General features: G+C 34.2%; 1 protein-coding gene and 1 long non-coding RNA gene across 3 annotated transcripts; one reads left to right on the top strand and one right to left on the bottom strand.

Annotated features, from left to right (window-relative positions):
* Positions 1-6,522: 6,522 nt before the first annotated feature.
* LOC147477336 (protein GAMETE EXPRESSED 2-like) lies at positions 6,523-19,004 on the bottom strand. Of its 2 annotated transcripts, none has more exons than XR_015208193.1 (7): positions 18,925-19,004; positions 18,570-18,728; positions 17,745-17,855; positions 9,137-9,436; positions 8,769-8,893; positions 7,970-8,187; positions 6,523-7,832 (listed from the first exon to the last, which is right to left on the bottom strand). XR_015208193.1 is itself a non-coding variant. In XM_086583286.1 (7 exons), the coding sequence occupies exons 4-7, from the start codon at positions 9,257-9,259 to the stop codon at positions 7,248-7,250; spliced, it is 591 nt and encodes a 196-aa protein (XP_086439412.1). In that variant the 5' UTR covers positions 9,260-9,436; positions 17,745-17,855; positions 18,570-18,728; positions 18,925-19,004; the 3' UTR covers positions 6,527-7,247. The 2 variants fall into 2 exon arrangements, 1 of the variants encoding a protein (XP_086439412.1); XM_086583286.1 differs by lacking the exon at positions 8,769-8,893 and having other exon boundaries at positions 6,527-7,307; positions 7,643-7,832.
* On the top strand, positions 15,686-16,476 carry LOC147477337 (uncharacterized). Its single transcript, XR_015209333.1, has 3 exons — positions 15,686-15,772; positions 15,854-15,952; positions 16,041-16,476. It is a non-coding gene; the product is annotated as an uncharacterized LOC147477337 (long non-coding RNA).
* Positions 19,005-20,844: the final 1,840 nt, after the last annotated feature.

Here is a 20,844-nt window from a genome sequence, read left to right as displayed (position 1 = left end):
ACTGGTTTTATTCCTTTGAAAACTTTGGCTCCAGTCAGGCTTTGTTGGGATTCACTGGGGCTGAGTGGGAAAACTTTAAGAATTCCAGTATTCCCGTACTTCGATGCATATGTTATTATCATATTCACGTTAACTGCAGAAACCTGCAAAAGTACGAAAATATAATTATTTCATGATTATTAAACACATAATTGACCAAAATGCTATGTCTCTCGGGGTTTAATATTACTGTTTTAGGTGCTTATCAAGAACTCCTTGCTATTCAAGTGGCTTCAATATATATGAACTTCGCCTTATTAGGCAAATTCACAAAGCTTCAATCAAACTTCTATTATTAAACAACAAAATGAAGTTGAAGGGTTCTATCAAAGGTGAGTTCTTCTTTTTTAATGGAGAGTGAGGTTTTCACGTTATAAGAAATTTGGTTGAGTGATCAATATAATATTAATATATAACTATTCTGCATATTTGCAAATATTTTTCAAGATAATTAATATAACAACACCCGTTCGTAGATAATCTTTGAAGATTCCACATAGTGAGTCATGCATAATTTAAAGAATAATTAACATAAAATCGGGAACTGGATAATCTTCAATGATCCCACATAGTAAATTAAGCATAATTTACTGTTTATGTCATGTTTGCAAGGACACTACAGATGGATCAGTAGAAGTTGGTATTACACACCACATTAGATAATTATAAGGAAATCAGAAATTGGATTCAAATACATAACTGAGATTAAAGAGTATTTAACGGGAAATCAAAAACTTTATACAAATGCAATAAACTAAACTCAAAAAGTAATTAACTAGAAATCGGAAACTGGATGCAATTGCATTAAACTAACGACAGAGAATAACTAACGGAAAATTAGAAATTGGATGCAAATCCTTGGAAAATATTTAACGGGAAATCGAAAACGGTATGTAAATACATCAAACAAACCTCAAATAATAATTAATATGAAACCGGAAACTATATACAAATGCATTGAACTTAACTCAAAAAATAATTAACAGAAAATTAAAAACAGAATGCAACTACATCTACTATCTATATACTAAAGTAGAGACCTTTAATGGAGGATTTTATCTCTCCTATGTGGCACTCTAATATGAAAGATAACATTTTCTAATAACCTACAATCTCACGTACAAGGAACATTTTAGGAGAGTTTGAGTGTATTAACAATTCTTATATATTTGATCAAATAAAAAAAATTGCTTAAATATAGATGATTTGTAGAAAGTAATTTCTTATTACGAATCAAACACTTTTAGTGTTCCAATTCTTATATATTTGATCAAATAAAAAAAATTACTAAAAAATAGGTGATTTGTAGAAACTAATTCCCTATTACAAATCATACAATTTTAGTGTCTATGATAAATCACCGATTTATTTCGAATATATCCTTAACACGGCCTCAAAATATAGTTAAAAATAATTATACAAAAAATAACATCAGAAAATATATAATAGAAATTGAAAAAAAAAAATAACTGCAAAGCAATAATGACAAATATTTTAAAATATATATAATACTGAATAAAACTAACGTAAAAAAACAATTAATGGGGAACCGAAAAATAGATGCAATTGCATCGAACTAATCTCAAATAATATTTAACAGAAAATCAAAAATTAGATGCAAATACAAACATTAAACTAATCTTAAAAAGTAATTAATTGAAAATCAGAATATGGATACAATTGCATTAAACTAACCTTAAAGAATAATTAACGGAAAATCAAAACATGGATGGAAATACATCAAACTAACATCAAAAAATAATTGTCGGAAAATTGAAAACTGGATGCAACTGCATTGAGCTAACCTTCAAAAATTAAATTAATAGGAAATCGGAAACTGGATGCAACTACATTGAACTAACATCAAAGAAAAATTAATTATAAATTGGAAACATAATGCAAATACGTGGAACTAATCTTAAAAAATAATTAACGGAAAATCAGAAACCGGATGCAACTGCACTGAACTAAGCTCAAAAAATAAACTGGATGCAAAACCTCAAGAAATAATTAACGAAAAATCGAAAACTGGATGCAAACTCATTGACCTAACCTCAAACAATAATTAACGGGAAATTAGAAACTAGATGCAAATGCAATTTTATCAAATAATAAACGAGAAATCGGAAACTAGATGCAAATGCATTAAACTAATCTCACAGAATAATTAACGAGAAATTAGAAATTGGATGCAAATGCATTGAACTGACCTCAAAGAACAATTAACATGAAATTAGAAATTGGATGCAAATGTATTGAACTAACCGAAAAGAATAATTAATGAGAAATCAGAAACTTGATGCAACTACATTGAACTGATCTCAAAAAATAAATAACAGGAATTGAAAATTGGATGCAACTGCATTTAACTAACCTCAAAATATAAATAACGGAAAATCAGAAACTGGATGCAAATGCATTGAATCAACCTCAAAACATAGTTGGATTATATATTGTGGGAATGTCTCGATAAGTATAGTTTTGCATTTAAAATGGTATTTATCTTATCTCTTTCCGTATGATTGGGAACTCCTTGCTATCCAAGTAGCTTCAATATATATGAACTTCGCCTTATTAGGCAATCTCACAAAACTTCGATCAAATTTCTATTATTAAACAACAAAATGAAGTTGAAGGGTTTTATCAAAGGTGAGTTTTTTTTTAATGGAGATTGAGGTTTTCACATTATAAGAAATTTGGTTGAGTGATCAATATAATATTAATATATAATAGTTCTATATATTTGCAAATATTTTTCAAAATAATTAATATAACAACACCCGTTCGTAGATAATCTTTGAAGATTCCACATAGTGAGCAATACATAATTTAAAGAATAATTAATTGGAAATCAGGAACTGGACAATCTTCGATAATCCCACATAGTAAATTAAGCATAATTTACTTTTTTTGTATGTTTGTAAGGACACTACAAATGGATCAGTAGAAGTTGGTATTACACACCACATTGGATAATTATAAGGACATCGGAAACTGGATTCAAATACATAACTGAGCTCAAAGAGTAATTAACGGAAAATCAAAAACTTTATGCAAATTGCATTAAACTAACGACAGAGAATAACTAACGAGGAAATTATAAATTAGATGCAAATCTTTGAAAAATATTTAATTGAAAATCGGAAATGGTATGCAAATATATCAAATAAACCTCAAATAATAATTAATGGGAAACTAAAACTGGATGAAAATGCATTGAACTTAACTTAAAAAATAATTAACATAAAATAAAAAACCGAATGCAACTGCATTGAACTAACCTCATAGAATAATTTGTAGAAAATCAGAAACTAAATGCAAATGCATTGAAATAACCTTAATGAATAGTTAACTGGAAATTATAAACTGGATATAATTGTATCGAACTAACCTCAAATCATAAATAATCATAAACTAGATGTAGATGTATTGGACTAACCTTAAAGAGTTATTAACGGGAAATTGGAAACTGGATCCAAATGCAATGAACTAATCTCAAAGACTAATTAACGAAACATTGAAAAATGGATGAAACTGCATTGAACTAACCTAAATGAATAATTAACGGAAAATTATAAATTTTATGTAACTACATTGAACTAAGCTCAAAAAATAATTAACGGGAAATCGGAAACTTGATACAAATGCATTGAACTAACCTCAAAGAACAATTAACATAAAATTGGGAATTGGATGCAACTGCATTGAACTAACCTCAAAGAATAATTAACGGAAAACCAAAAACTGGATGCAACTGCATTAAACTAAAATCAGAAATTAACTAACGGGAAATCAGAAATTTGATGCAAATGCATTGTAATAACCTCAAAAAATAGTTAACTAGATATCGGAAGTCGGATGTAACTACATCGCTCTAACCTCAAAGCATAAATGACAACTTTTTTTTTAGCATTTTCACAATAGTAATTACGAGTAATTAGGAACCCAAAACGAAAGTGAGTTTATAAAAACAAACTCTTACATGTATGCAAACTGTATAAAAATTGTAAACTATCGAACTAACCTAGAAAAACAATTAACGGAAAATCAGAAACTGGATACACATGTATTGAACTAACCTCAAAGAGTAATTAACGGGAGATTGGAACCGGGATGCAAATGCAATGAACTAATCGCAAAGACTAATTAATGAAACATCGAAAACTGGATGCAACTGTACTGAATTAACATTAATGAATAATTAATGGAAAATCATAAAGTGGATGCAATTGCACTAAACTAACCTCAAATAATAATTAACTGGAAATCAAAAACTTGATGCAACAGCATTGAACTAACCTCAAAGAATAATTAATGAGAAATTGGAAACTGGATGCAACATACTACATTAAACTAAACTCAAAGAATAATTAATGGAAAATCAGAAACTTGATGCAAATACATTGAACAAATAACCCTAAAACATATTTATATTATATGAACAATTATTGTTCATACTCTAATAAGTGTTCTTATTGATCATATATTATGTTTAGGTATAAATATTGATTGTTCATACCCCAAATAAGTATGAACAATCGCTTTTCATACATCATGTATAAAGTGATTGCTCATACCCCAAATAGGTATGAACAATAATTATTCATACTCCAATAAGTGTTTTTTTTTTATCATACATTATGTTGAGGTATGAACATTGATTGTTCATACCCCAAATACACTACAAGAATACTGAGCATTTGCCACGGCCATAGACTGTGGCTAAAGCCCTTTTGCCACGGGTTATGGCCGTTACACGACCGTTGCCAATGCGCCTGTGGCTAACCTTTTGCCACAGCTATTGGCTGTGGCCAAAGCTTGGTTTTTGCCCACGGTTTTGGACCGTTCCATAGGCCGTGGCAAATACCCCTTTTGCCACAGTTGTTAATCGTGGCCAATGCTTAAATGAACCGTGGGGATTGGTTTTCTTGAACTAGATCAATACTTTAGCCACGGTTCTAAGCCGTGGCAAATATTTTGAATTGGGTAAAAAAAATATGATTCCAGCACCTTTATACAACACCTGTAATTCATACAAAGATATATTATTCCATTCAAACCCACAAAAATCATAATTCTTCACAATTTAACATTTCATACACAATGTGTACTTGACATGAACGTTTTTACATCATAGATTCCATTTGAAATCCAAACTAACATAGAGAAAAAAAATATAGTACTCTTTAAGAAATTTGAAATATTATTAGGACTCCCCCAAAAAAATGAAAACATCACCAGACATAGCGCCCAAACTCGATAGACTATATTCCTAGCCATCTAAACAGCACCTCAACTTCTTTGGATCAAAGTCCCAGATATTCGGTTAAGCTTGCTTGTACCTCATCATGTTGAATGATGGGGCCGAGGCATTGAAGATATAGCTAAAACCATATAAAATCAATCATTAGAACTTGAACTACACACACATCTTCACAGAAAAATTAAGTCGATATTTAAGATTTAGTCATCATCAAATAGAAAGATTAATAGTACAAAACACTAATAAATATCAGCACCAGCCTCTGCTCACTAGGAATGGTTTAGAGCCTCTGAAGTTGCTCTTGTAAAGGCCTCACATGAGTTTTATATACATGAGCATCCCCAATAACATGGATAAAATCACCAGGAACAACATTGGGGTGTGAAGGAAAACAAAGCCAATTACAGAAGTAACTAATGAAAATTATCACATTACTAAACCAATCAAAAGTGTACTCGACAATAGTAAAACTGGGAAAGGAGAAAAGGATCTCTTCAACCCCTATATCTTTCTTCTCTCCTTTTCGTTAACTTGTTCTCTACCAAAACTACCAAGCCTGCTTTTAGATGTGTGATTGTTAGGAAAGTGCAAAGAGTACACAACATTACATATGCAATATCATCATTGTAAAAGAGACCATGCCTAGCTATTCTAAAGTCGATTATTTGGGGACTCCCATAAATAATTCTTGATACTACTGATATTGTGATACATCATTAGTTATCGCACCGATCAGGAACATGCAATAAGCTTAAAATTGCTGACAAAATAAATTCAGGTTTTAAAGATGAACAACACATACCACAAACACGAGCAATCATGCATGTGAGAATAGCATAAGATGCAACGTACGTTGAAAGGCACACCAAGACCCAGGTCTCAAGATCTCTAATACATTTGACATGATAGCTCTTCGTTGGCCACATAAAACTGCCAAAAGTCTAGAGAATAAAGGAAACAATAAGTAAAAATTTACATCAATGTAATAGCCTAGAAAAATGACCAAGTCCAAGTAGGGATAACACATTGCAAACATGTGGCAAGGTGGAAGGGCCATCAATTTGAGATCAGCAGGATTCCAATTTGTGAGAATAATCCACCGGTCGTTAGGCTTATTCTTTACCCCTCTCAATCATGTTCAAAGAACTGATCAAATCCTTGTCGTGTAATCGGCATGCATGTTAGTATACCTAAAAAGCAACTCCTTATGAGGATCCATGCAAATAGGAAAGTGAAAACATACAAAAGACTCGGGTTGCTCACCTGGCACCAAAGTGTCTCCATTGGAAACCATAAATGGGGCTTAAATCACCATCTTCCCAATCACATAATATTTTTAATGTCAGTACTTCTATATCCAAAGTTCTATTCTCTTTCACCAATCACATAATATTTTTAATGTCAGTACTTCTAACCAGTTGAAATGAAAGCAGAGAATAAGTTCATATCAAGACCAAAATATTATCTATCCACGTTGTACATGTAAGAAAAGTGTAGTTGATACCTGGTCTAATGTGCAACATTTCCTTAGTATCGGACCAACAGGTAGACTATCATCACTAGGTAGTTCTTTCATTTCATTTCATCTTTTCCAGAAAAATTTCCATTTCAGCAATGAAAGTAACTAGATTATCAAGAACAATTATTTAAAAAAAAAGTACATATTTCACAGTGAGCATAATTATTTGCTATCTGAATTATCAAGATTAATATACAAACTGCACAGTCACTTCTAACCTAAATTATACTCGTAAATGACTCAATATAACTCAATCAAATTATAAAGAACTCAATCAAAATAGTATAATTTGATGAAGTTCTCTAAATTCAACCTTCCTGATACTTAGAAATGCCACTTCTTTCGCTATAAAGAGAGGTTTATCTATTACCCACACTTGTGTTTCAACATCCAAGTCCTTCAGCCAGTTTTATAGCACCTATCATGTTAACATTGTGTCAATACCAAGGTTTGTTGGAGACGAAGAGTCAGGAAAGGCTGGAGGACCTGGGGTAATTAGCTAAAGTCACATAACCAAATTTTTGAAGGAAAGTCAAACTTAAACAACATAAACATGTAATGAGAAGAAGATAAAGTAGCCAACAAAAAAAAATGGAAGTAGACAATAGAAAGCTTTTGTGAGATGGCTCAATCCACAAGGGTTACATTAAAAGTGCCTTGTGGTTGAAAATCAACTTTTAAAGGATATGTTAAGTATTATTAACAGTTCAAGATTCCATAAAACATCTAAGACAGCTAATTTGATAAAGTTCAAGACAAGAAATATGATTGAGTGCATACTACCCAAGATATTTAATCGATTGAAGGACAAGGTTAATTACTTCAACACAGCCTATTAAGATCAAACTCTTCTCTTCTCCATTCCCTCTGTCAAGGGAAAGTTCACGCCAAGTAGGCTGCCAAAATTGCATTAGCATGGGAGAGAGAAAGACGGTGCCATTTTTTGCACTCAGATTGATAGAGATATTCTCTAGAGGATCTGAATAATATATCTCAATACCAGCGAAACCACTGCAAAAGAGCGGAACTAGTATAAATATAAGGACATATAGAAAAGTATGATTCTGAAATAAATTGAAAGAGTACTAAATCGAACTGGACCTCGAAGTCTAAGGAAGATGCTTTCATACTTTGACACAAAGACTTACCCAAATTTAGGACTCAGCACATCTTCAGTTGCTTGCAATTGAACAGGCAATGAAACAAATTGGGGTGCTGTAATGAGGACATCAATAAAGACAGTGCCAGAAGCACTGTTGTTATTTATATCTGAAATTATGTAAGAGAAAGTATCATTCCCGAAAAATCCTTTGAAAGGAGTGTATCTAAATAGCCGTCCATATTGGAGAAGCGACCCATGATTTGGCTGCCAAAATTTCAAGTAACAGCTGTAAGTGCTAAATTTGAAGCATTGCATCATCTGCCTAAGGGTCCATAATTGGTACATGTACTTTGCATTAGTATTTAGTAAATATTATGTATGTGATGAATACACAAAAACTATAAGTCTATTAGAACTTTAATAATAAAATCTAGAAATGTAGAAAATCCTCGCAACTAAATATCATATCATCATAAGTATAAAAGAAGCATGGCCAAAAACACTTGACAATAATTGGAGAGCATCCTGGTTTTTGGACTGCAGAGGCTTCCATTGTTAGAGGTGCCAGGTGGAAGGTGATTGTTTCTATTCCAAAGAACACTTGATAGGTATGGTAAAAAGGCAGTCAAATTAGTTTCAAATAAAAGAAAAGAACCGAAAAACAATAATCAGCAGTTCTCAATTTGTTTAAAGAAGCCTCCACTCAGAACAGGGGAAACAAGGTTCTAAAGTGGTTGCAAGGTGCATAGCCTACATGCACCTAAGGCACCTGGTACCACTACCAGCATTGTTATTTGAACAATGTCACCACTTCTATCAAATTTATGCCAACATTGGAAACTCACCATTGATGTTTCAACAATTCTTGCACTGCTATTAGCATAGTGATCATTTCCAATGACATCAAAAGAAACTGATTCATCCTCCTAAACAGTTATTGTGTCATTGCTGGCTTTCAGAAAGTATTCGCCTAAAATACACCAAAAATCCTAGTTGTTAATATCAGGAAAGAGAATAAATGCAATTTACCTGATAAAATAACAACGTCAATGGCCAAGAATTATTTCAAATTTCAATTTCTCTCTTTTTGAACACCTATTTAGTTGTGATTTTAAGTATGCCCTTTAATTATTAGGTGGGGGGTATCTCTTACACACCTGAAAAAGGAAAATAAAAAATGCTAAATGATCACGCAAGTTTTATAGGAACTTACTTCCATAAACATGGACCCAGAATGGACAAGGAAGCAATTGATTGCCATCAAACGCAACGTACAGCTCATATACACCAACCTCGTTAGTTGTATAGTGGCCAATGTACAGTCCATTCTCAACATCAAACAACCAGAGTAAGAAACCAGAACTAGAGCTGAAATGAAGAATCAACTTTTCCTGTTGGAAAAGAACGGGGTTGGAAAATGGATCCACTAGCTGTACAACTATTTCACTTTCTTCTAACTTGGGCACTTGTGTAGCAAATTGAACTACCTTTGAAAGAGTCACATCAACCCCACCTGCAGCATTTAACAATGACAATCATCATGAAGAAAGTAGGAAAATAGCTCTGTACTTTTAAATGCCTGATGTTTTTCTGGAAATTGAACAAATATCATCCGAATGCAGAAGAAGGAAGTAAATGTCAACAAGAAATTTATTTCTCACTACTACATAAATGCTCATTAGCCACGGTAGGTCAAAGCGCATATACCACTGTTTCTCTAATAACAGTGGCTAATAGGCATATGCCACGGTAAGAAAAACTTTTCTAATTTCGGTACAAGCAAAAGCCACTAGTCTCGTAAAACAGTGGTATATAGTATGTCATATACCACGGAACAAACCAATATCGCCTAATTTGTATTTTGATGTTCATATACCCCACGATGTGAACAAAAAAGGTGGCTAATGTCTGCAAAAAAATAAGCATACCGTGGACAAAGTCGGTATACCAAAACCCCACGCAAAAAATTAATATTAGAAAGTAGGGCCAAAAACCGTCTCGCGCTCAAACTTACTCTTTTCAACTTCCAAAACTCTCTCTAAACTTCTAACTTCAGACTCTCTAAACTTCTATCAGTCTCTCTTTTTTCTTCAACTTCTATCATCTACTAGTGTTCTTCTTCAACTTCTATCTCTCATCGTCACCAGTAAAGCAGCAGAATAGTAGTGATTTTATTCTACAGCTCTCCCCAATTTCGGCTATCAGGTATTGTTTTTTGCTCTATTTAAATTCAATTTTGGCTGTAAAGTAATTGTTTTTGCTTTATATCATTGGTAGCTATTGATAGGGTTCACAAAAAAAAATAAGAAATTGCAATTTTTCTTTGCAAAATTTGGACTCGAAAATTTGGGGATTTTAGTATAAAAATTGCAGACTTGTTATGGGACTTTAAAAAAAATCAGAGAGTAGATAGGTTATGTTCTTTTGTGATCGAAATTCCTTGTCGCATAAGTAGCGACCTGCACGAATGGTGTAACGACTGCCCGAATAGAACATTGATACCTTGTACTTTTTAAAAAGATTAAGCATTTACGGGCATATCTGATTTAGTGTTGGTCTTTGTCTCTCATTCCCCTACTATTGATATGAATTGCCATACTTGCCTTACGCTATTGGCCTTGAATTGGATTATGAGTATTTTCTTAGAATGGCGGAGGTGCCCCTTCCTTAGTCGATATGAGTATTTTCTTCAAGATGCATCTTCAATTGGATTTTCTATTATTGATAATAGTTGATTCATATAAAAATGACAACCATGCGGTGTGTCTATACTTCCGTACGGTGTTCACTTGGGGTGGTGTATTGTCTGGTGATAGTGGCTGATTGTGAAGTATTGTGCGATTCCTTAGATTGTGAAGTATCTGGTGATACTTCTGGTACCATTCCTTAGACTGATTGTGAAGAGTATTTGATAGTGGATAATCTGAAGACTGAAGAGTATAGATTGCACATTCTAACAAGTGCCTGAAAAGTTTGTAACTCCTAATGAGAATTTGTAAGTCCATAGGAACTAGCAACCACTAGCATATAGAGACTCTGACTTGAACCATGACCTCCTAGGTTCTAGACAGCATGAACAATCCCCTACGATAAAGATGGATGATATACTTTTGGCTGTAAATTGTGCGAGTCTATGCGTCAATCACAATTGTAGTAGAAGTTCTTATTAGAACCCGCTTAAAAGTAAACAAACAGAAAATGGTTTGTTGCAACTGTGTGGAGGGTGTGTTATGTTATGGAGGGTGTGTTATGTTATGGAGGGTGTGTTATGTTCAGGAGACACAGTTTGTTGCAACTGTGTCTATACTGTGACAGAACTGGTTTGTTGCACCTTGATATGTTATGGGCCATGACCAACTAGGTGCTAGGCCAGGTGAATATAGCATCTTAAGTCTTTTGATCTCTATCCCTTTAGAAACAGATAATGATTAGTTGAGGAGTTATCATATTATCAAGCAAAAAAAATATATATATTAGTTTTGGAAAATAAAGTTAGAACTAGAACTAAAGTACAAAATAAGAGAATCCATCCACATGTTTGGGCTGCCGAAAGGTGAGCAAAACGACGGAATCTGAGAGATAACCCAAAAAATGTAGTCGACTAGCCGGGATATGGGGCCATTCGTAAGCCAAGGACTGCCTTCCTTGCTTTGGTTGCTGCTTCATCAACAGAATCTGCTTCAACTAGAGTGACTGATGAAACTAGATCAACTACTGAAACTCGCTCTATTGCATCTCCTGAACCGCGAAACCTATCGCATTCTTTTTTTAAGGCTAGCGACACAGCTAGTTCTAATAAAAAAATATCTTCTTGTGCTGGCACCTTGGATGAAATCCATGTTCTTTCAAGGGTTCCAGTTTCTTTGGTAGCTTTGGGCAAGGCAGTACCTTCCATAGCCCCAAAAAGGCGAAGGAAGAAATACATTGAGAGGAAGTGAGCGAGGGATACAATGTGTTTTCACTTCCGGAAATCACCTTAGTTCTTGACCTTCGGCTTGGTTACCCGAGAACTAGTCTCGTCGTAGTGCTTTCATCAGGCCCGACCCGAGCTCAATCCCCCACTGCCCCAGGCTGATCCAATCCATCGATTGCTTTCCTTAAGAAGCAAGAGAGAAAGAAAGAGAAGGAAGCCGAGTTGAACATAAGATAGAGTTTTAGTTCCAGTGAAAGCCCCTACTCCTAACAAGTTGGAAAGTGAAGTTCAAGTCAAAGATAAGTTTCTTATTTCTGATTTTTTCTTTTGTTCAGTCATGGGCTGTTAACTGATTGGTCATAGGTTCGAACATTGATGGCTTCTAGCGAAGAGTTGAGGAGAGATATCCAATTCCCTCCCTTTTAGTTCTCTAGGGTAAGGTCCTCTTGAATGGTATTACTGAGATCCAAGGACACAGGAGTATCATTGGCTTGGGGGCGGTGCATGTGAAGGATGTATCTATCGTCCAAGTGCTTCTCTTTGAGACTCCATCGCCTTCGGGGAGGTATCTCGCACCAATGGCATCTACCCGGTTCCGTGACTTTGCCCATATTGTCTCGGAAGATGTATGGGGCTTAAGCCACTTCAGCGTCATAGTAGGAACATTTTCCTCCGTCGTCCACAACGATAGTAGCTGGAAAAGAGTAGCACACATTATGCAATGTCTTCTTATATTCAATCGTTCTTTGTTGTGGGCGGGGGAGCGAAAGACTTGTCCGCAGGGCATTGGGTCCAATAAGTTTACCTTCCGAAGCTAGTCGGCTTGTTAGCGGCGTCTTTTGAATTTTGTCAGATCATTATCAACTGTTTTGGCCTTTGCATATTGTCTATCAAGACTCATATATATAGTCATATTTTATTCACAATACATGGACAACAACATTACATGTTCATTCCCCTCTACGCATCTTGCATTCCTGCTCCAAGAGTTATTATCAGCTTTTTTTTCTTTTCTCATGAGGTCTTTAGTCCTGCTTTGGTCATCATAGCAGCAGTTTGCTAAATTTAGATTTAAACTGCGTCTCCGTTAGTGTTTATAGTTTATATTGAAGTCAAGAAACTCTGTTACATGGTTAATAAATATGTGGATTGCTTCCAGCATGACATGAGCATTCGAAGGAGTGTGCGGGGAGGAGGGATTCTCACAAATCTCTCTACTCATGCCACTCATTTATGAAGCATAACTTCTACTACTCGGTGTTCTCCATTAAACCCATATATTATTTTTTATTCCTACCCATATATTGTTTTTTATTCCTAAAGACAACTAATTCCATGTTTTCCAGGAAATTAGCAAACTTAATTCACAGCGGCGAGCATCAAAAGTATATAACCACAGGACGGGCAAGACGGGATTTGCTGATATTGGAGAACAATTGGTGAGTACATTGTCTGTCTCGACATTTATACACGTAGGCACTTTGTTAATTTGTTTGGGTATGATAAACCTCTAAGAGTTTCGAAGACATGCACCGTATTAATCCTGTCGTTTGCGTGATTATTTTGTAACCATAGAAAAAAGAGTTGGGACCATCCTTTAATGGAAAAAATCGAAGGCCTTCAATATGGAAAAGAGCTTACTCAAAAAAAGGAAAATATATTGAAGTAGCTACAGAAAGAGTGCATCCTGGTCGCACTCTAGCAGTTGGAAAGGGGATCACTCCCACCACATATTTCCACGTTAACAAACGTGGCTCAAAGGAACATGTTACGAAGTTGGAATCGACAATTCAGGAGCAACGGGACCAAAACTACCATCTTCAGGAAGATGTTAGGTTGTTGTTGGATAGAGTCAGAAGGTTGGAGGACAACGATAATTCCTTACCATCTGAAAAAATCTCTTCAAACAGCAATACGAGTGTCAATATTGATCATACGATACACTCATCTGGCAAACATCAATCTGGTAGATTAGTTAAAAATGCTCAGCAAGTAAGTTACTACTGTGAATGTTTCTTTTATTTTTTTTATTGGTAACCTGCCATCTATTTGCGCATCCTTCATCGTTGCATCTAGTGTTTGTGCAACAACAGTTTGACCCAACCATTTTATGCATTCCGACCTTCTAACTACAAATTTTATTTTTCTGACTAATAGTTGAAAAAAATTGGGAAGGCAGCCCAACCTCCATCAAAGCCCAAAGCAGATCATGGTAACAAAGCAAATAAGAAAACACAAGAAGGTCAAACACCATTTTCGAGGCCAACATCTGGTCTAGGACAGGCAAGTAGCATTTTACACGTGATATACATAATTTTAATAATGTTGCGTGGTTCTAAGATTATACTTCAATTGTAGGGCCTAGAGTGTAATTTGGCTCAATCTGATCGTGTGAACAAGGCAAATAAGAATAAAACACGGGGTCAAACACCATTTCAGGGTCTAACATCTGGTCTAGGAGAGGTAAGTAGTATTTTACACGTTATATATATAATTTTAAAATGGTTCTAAGATTTATACTTCAATTGTAGGGCCTAGAGTGTAATTTGGCTCAATTTGATCATGTGAACAAGGCAAATAAGAAAAAACACGGGTCAAACATTTGGTCTAGGGGAGGTAAATTGTAGTTTATATGTAATATGTTATTAAAATATAATGTCGTGTGCTTATTATGATACTTAGACATTTATATAGGAAAAAGAATGTTATTTGGCTGTGGTTGGCCGATCAAATATTGTTGCTGAAGGCTTGGTATACGAGGGAAATAAACGAAAAGAAATTCACGGTTACCCTTTGGGACTCGATAATGTTCGTGTTGCGGTTGTATCGCTTGTTTCTGAAGAAGCTGGCCATCTTGCTCTTCCTATACAAGTGAATGAGGAGCTTAGATATATCGCAGATGCTCTTGGCGCACAAGTTCCTTGGCCAAAGGACCATGTCTATTATAAAGACGACATTGAGGTAAATAACAAGATTCTTTTATATGAAGTTATATGATCGATTTCTGAATTTGGCTTCTCTTTTAATAATTGGTTGTTCTGAATTTTTAATTTAGGGAAGTAAAAATCAAACTAGTGATAGTCATAATCAAGGTGCAATAGATTCGTTTGTGGGATTCCTCAATATGGCGCTTCGAGGGGGACCAAGGTTCGATACATTTTCCAAGGAGGAGGAGAATTGTTTGGAGATAATATGGGTAGTTTCATTATGGAGAAAAGCGATATAATGGATGTATGTAACATGGGTTGGTTAGATCTTTGCTATTTTGGTGGTATACATGAGGTTAGAATATCTACAAAAATTCATTGTTGGTGTTATCGTAAATCTTAGATATTCATCTTTAGTTTTAGTAATTGTGATTGTTTTTTTTTTTTTTTTCTCTAGGATTCTTTATGGCTAATTTGTGAGTTGTCGTGATGTCGCCGGATTTGTAAACCCTTTATCTTTCACAAGAGCTAATGGGAATGAGAAAACTCAAATTATCGTGGAGAGCTTGCAGAATACAAGTGGAAAAAGAGTTGTTCTTATCCCTTATAATCCAGGGTAAGGATATTGTCTTATATTTTTAATACTATCCATGTTTTATCATTTTCATTGAAATGTATATTGTAGTTTTAATGTCTAATTTTTCTTTTTTAACCACACATGCCTCTGATCTTTTTGTAGTGGACATTGGGTTTTGATTGCCATTAATTTATCGCGGATGACTTTTAATTGGTTGGATTCGATGTATAATCTACCCTCTAATGATATGGATATCTATTTTAACAGGTTTGTCATGAGTGTGTATGTATATGAAATAATTAGATCATTACGTGCTTATCTTTTACTTGCTAATTAGGTTTTACATTGATCTTATTTTGAAGTGCGGTCATGAAAATAGAAAGACTTGAAGGGAAAGGAAGTTAAGGTCCAGTGAAGTGGGAGAATATTATGGTAATAAACAAATTCTTATACATACATACTGTGTGTTTGGAAAAATATATACTTATGAATATTTTTCATGTTTGTACTTAGGGCCCGTACCAACATGGTAGTAAAGAGTGCGGGTATTACGTAATGAAGTTTATGAGAGAAATAATAGAAGCTTGTTCAGATAATTCTTTTGAAAATAAGGTATAATTCGTCATACACTAGCATTCTATATTTTGTGTTACTCTTCCTTATTTAGTTATTATATACTTTTTGATTTTTGATCGTGTAGATGACAAATCTATCCCTCAAAGCTACATACACACAAGAGGAACTTGATGTTGTTCGACTTGAAATTCTTAGATTCATCCAGCATAATGGAGTGTTTGAGCCAAGCGTCGAGTCTTAGCTAGGTTTTGACCCATTCCAGTTAAGGTGTGGTGCTTGGTCTCACCATTTTTTTTTTATATTTTAGATAGAACAAATAGATTGCTTTTTTGATTGATGCAACAAGTTAGGTCATTATTATTTTGATAGAACAAGTAAATTTGGATGTTTCTTTCATTATTGATGACTCAAAAAAGTTCAAAACTCTTTTAGCAATTCAATGTCTTCATGTTGGATGTCTAAATTTATTTATTTTGTTTGTGTTGCACTATGAATTGTTCATTTGAGCAATGTGTTTTTAAATCCAGAGTGGATATATATGGTGAAAATGGGCAGGTTGCAGGTTGAATGAATATGATTAGAATCAAATAATTAGGGGCTTTTATTTTATTTTTTTTTTAAAAAAAAAGACTATAAACCACGGTTTGTATCCAACCGTCGTATATATCATATTTATTTCCCACGGTTTGCAATGACTATACACCACGGTTTAATAAGAACCGAGGTATAATCAGTTTATATAACCCACAGTTTGTATCCAACCGTGGTATATATCATCATATTTCCCACGGTTCACATCGAATATAGCAGACTTTTTGGGCTATTAACCACGGTTTGTAAATTCTAATACCACTGTTTTACTAAAAACCGTGGTATATAAGAGATATTTTTCCCCACGGTTTTGTTAGAAGTATTTGTCACGGTGGTTGTTACCACGGTATGAAAACAGTGGCTAAAGGCTTTTTACCACTGTAAATAACAGTGGTATATGGGCTTTTCTGTAGTAGTGTCTGAAGCTTCTCTAAGTCACAAAACAGTAACTTCCAAACAAAATACTTGAAAAAAAAACATATAATAAGAAACTATTAGAAAAAAAGAATGTGTATATAAAAATATAGGAATACAACATAGCACAAAAAGGGTGTTTTACAAGTTAGTAGAACAATAACTATACTTCAGTCAGAATAATGGAAATTAGAAGAAACTATACAATTGAATAAAGCATAGTACATATGTTGACGTCAAAATGGCTAAGACAAGGCTGATTATAGAAATTAACAGGAGTACCTGGTTGTACTTCCATCAAAATGACATCATTTATTGGAATGTTTCCACAAAACACTCGAATCTCATAAGTCCCAGATTTTTCAGGTGTATAAGTGACGTCAAAATCACTAAAGCAAACCTCAAACAAATGAATTAGAGACCAACTTACACACAACAACAGGTGGTAACGGTGATATGTGCGATAGTAATACCATAGTCTCCAAACATCTTTTCAAAAGATAATTTCCAACAAAAACAGACCAAACAACACTAGAATGCTTTTTTAACCAATGACACAATTCATCGGTATCTTAGTATAAAAAAGTGTACAAGACATTCGTTCAAATTATCATCTTCAATAGAAATCAGAGAAAACAACACAAGTACACCACATTTCCACATTATCGTTTCTTTATTGAGATTCACGCAGACACATTTCCACAAATCAAATAATTTTTTATGTTAGTACTTCTAACTTGGAAATGAAAACTGAGAATTTGTTCACGTTAAGACCAAAAGATTATGAAAGCACTTGTGCATGTAAGAAATGTGTATTTTGTACCCGGTCTAATGTGCAACATTTCCCAAGGAAAGGACCCACAGGTAGACCATCACTAGCTTGTTCTTTTACATTCTTCAAGTCTCGTTGCATTTTTGAAAGCCCCTTAAAGTCCTTCAAACAACAATCAGAAAAGTAGTAAGCAAACCTAAACGAAATGAATTCAACCAACTTACACACAAACAATTGACTAATTGTAAGAAGTAACAGCATACTCTCCACATATTGTCTAAAAGATTATATCCAACAGATAACATATCTTTTTTACCAATAGAAGACAATTCATTATTATCCTAAAGATAACTATATACTAAGAGTTTATCATGCTTTATAATAAAGACCATTGCAACCAATCAAATTACATTCAATACTATCTCGCTACTAAACACCAACAAACAGCATAGTAGGCTTGTTGTTTTGTTAGCTAAGAAATTGCACAGAAGCTTATAAATAAGACCATTGGTCCATCATATAACTATGGAGAAAAGGAAAAAAGATGATAAAAGAAAACGTGGAGAGAGGATAACCAAGATTCTAAAAGTTTCTCCACGAAGATGAAGAAGCCAAAATCGACTTCGAATGCTCCAAAGATGATTTAGAAGAAGAAAAGTGGTGGGGTAAAGGTATGAAAAATGTTGATGGAAAAGCAGACAGTAGCAATGGTGGGTAGGGTGGAGGTTGCAGGTTACTGGTGATGGTGATGGTGATTGTGCACGCATTTTAGATCCTAGTTATATCTATTTTGATATTCACTAAAACAGGTAAGTTACTGCATCGTATCTCAGAAAATGTTAAAAAAAATATGTAAAACAAATGGTAGAAACATACCTCCTCAAAATTGAGATTTAATGAAATCGATAGAATATTGATCAGCTCATCGTCCATAACAACACAAGACTTGCAAGACGCGAGAGATAATATGAAGCGCTCATTAAAGTGCCCAGTTACTTCAGAATGGGATTCGGTTTGAAATCTCTCATGAACATCCTGAACAAGCAAGGTTCTATTGGTAACAATGTCGGGTGGCATAAGAAACATCATAACAACATATAGTATTCATGGCACTTATTTCATCAAATGAATAGTATATAACAACATAAACAGTTAAAATTAGAAAACCCTAAATTAGCATCTAACCTCAAAATAAGTAAAAACGAAAATGAATATGAGAGTGAAATCGAACCTGGTACACGTGACCCTAGCGTGAGAGAGAGAGTACGTGAGAAAAAAAAACTAAATGTTTGTCCTCGATCTTTAGCCTGGGTAAAAGAGATAGAGAGGGGAAGGGAAGATCTATTAGAGGAGAGAAGAGAAGCTCATGTCTATAAAGGAGAGAAAGAAAGGAACAAACCTGGAGAATGACTCGAGTCTTCTTCTTCGATTTTTGGTAGTTGTTTCGCAGCTCCTCCTTATTTTCACGAGGGTTTTCATTAGATCTTAACCGAACATCAAAAGCCAAGTCTAATCTAACGGTGGACGAAACTATGGACACAACCGTGGCCAAAATGCAAAATAAACCCAAACTACACAAACAATACCCGACGGCCACTTAAAAACTTGGCCACGGCTGTGGGCCGTTGGACCCTGGCAACAGCTAATAACCGTGGCTAAACCTAGGTTGTACCTGTGGCCAAAGCTCAATTTTCTTGTAGTGATAGGTATGAACAATGATTGTTCATAGCTCATGTTGATGTATGAACAATGATTTTTTATACCCCAAATAGGTATAAACAATGATTGTTCATACTCTAATAAGTGTTCTTATTGATCATACATTATGTTGATGTATGAACATTGATTGTTCATACTCCAAATAGGTATGAACAATGATTGTTCATAGCTCATGTTGATATATGAACAATGATTGTTCATACCCCAAATAGGTATGAACAATGATTGTTTATACTCCAATAAATATTCTTATATATTGATCATACATTATGTTGAGGTATGAACATTGATTGTTCATACCCCAAATAGGTATGAACAATGATTGTTCATAGCTCATGTTGAGGTAAAAACAATGATTGTTCATACTCCAATAGGTGTTTTTACTGATCATGCATTATGTTGAAGTATGAACAATGATTGTTTATATGAACAATGAGTGTTCATAGCTCATGTTAATATGTGAACAGTGGTTGTTCATTGTTCATACTATATACACTGGGTCGTTTCGGTTGGGCCAGGCCGTTTATTATTTCGTACCAAGAGTATACTTGATATTTCATCTACCCGAGTCGTTTTTAATTTCCCGTCAAGAATATACTTACATTTCATTTACCCGGTCCGCGATTGAGTGATAAAAAAAAAGGTGTTCTCTGAAGTTATTTTTTCTCTGGATTTGTCCTCTAGAGTTACTATGTGTAATTTTATTACATGTTGCCGTTATCAGTTTTCATCTTCAGCCTTCTAAGTTTATACGAGTATGCGAACCGTGCTACGCATCGGTGTTTTTTCAAATTTTTAAACCTGTCGCTCTAACATTTATCTGATAGTATGATTTTTTGAATTCTAGTTATAATCTAAAAAATAATATAAAACATTAGGAGGGGTTGAATATAATTTGAGTGACATGAATGAGGTTTTCTAAATTATTTTAAATAATATGAAGCTAAGTATAATTTCAATAAAGTGAGAGAGTTTTTGATAAATTATTTAAAAAGGAGGGAGCTTATTAGAATAATTAAGGGAGGTGGTTCTAAAATCATAAAATAGAGAGATTACAAATACACAGTTCGGTTGAGAAATTTTGCTCCTAAAGATCCGGCTATCAGATAGTGTAGATATTTCCATGTAAGTTGAAGAATCCAAATAGAAGGAAAACTCTATAATTCTAATTTTGCTTTCATGCCGTGATACCTAAATATCAAAAAATATAAAAGCTGCCTTTCTAATTAAGATTCGTGAGACTCGAGTCACCAGCGCTGAGTATACTGTATATATAGGCTAAATATATGCTAAAAAAAGGTCATAACTTTACCCTGTCAATATGAAGGTCATAGATTATTCGGGTCTAAAGAAGGACAGGATCAGCTATTTGCCAGAATCAATTCGAAATCACGTTGTCTATTTCCTCCCGACCAAATATGCAATTCGTAGC

Source organism: Coptis chinensis, chromosome 9, assembly GCF_015680905.1.
Source record: "Coptis chinensis isolate HL-2020 chromosome 9, ASM1568090v1, whole genome shotgun sequence".
Lineage (NCBI taxonomy): Eukaryota > Viridiplantae > Streptophyta > Magnoliopsida > Ranunculales > Ranunculaceae > Coptis > Coptis chinensis.
This window is presented reverse-complemented; position numbering and strand designations above follow the sequence as displayed.

Excerpts from the sequence above, each read along its gene's own strand:
- LOC147477336 (XM_086583286.1), bottom strand. The coding sequence starts at position 9,259 with ATGTTGAGAATGGACTGTACATTGGCCACTATACAACTAACGAGGTTG. Across the intron at positions 7,833-7,969 it reads GTGCTGAGTCCTAAATTTGG|TGGTTTCGCTGGTATTGAGA; the intron begins GTAAGTCTTTGT and ends GCTCTTTTGCAG. Across the intron at positions 7,308-7,642 it reads TCTTAATAGGCTGTGTTGAA|GTCCTCCAGCCTTTCCTGAC; the intron begins GTAATTAACCTT and ends TAATTACCCCAG.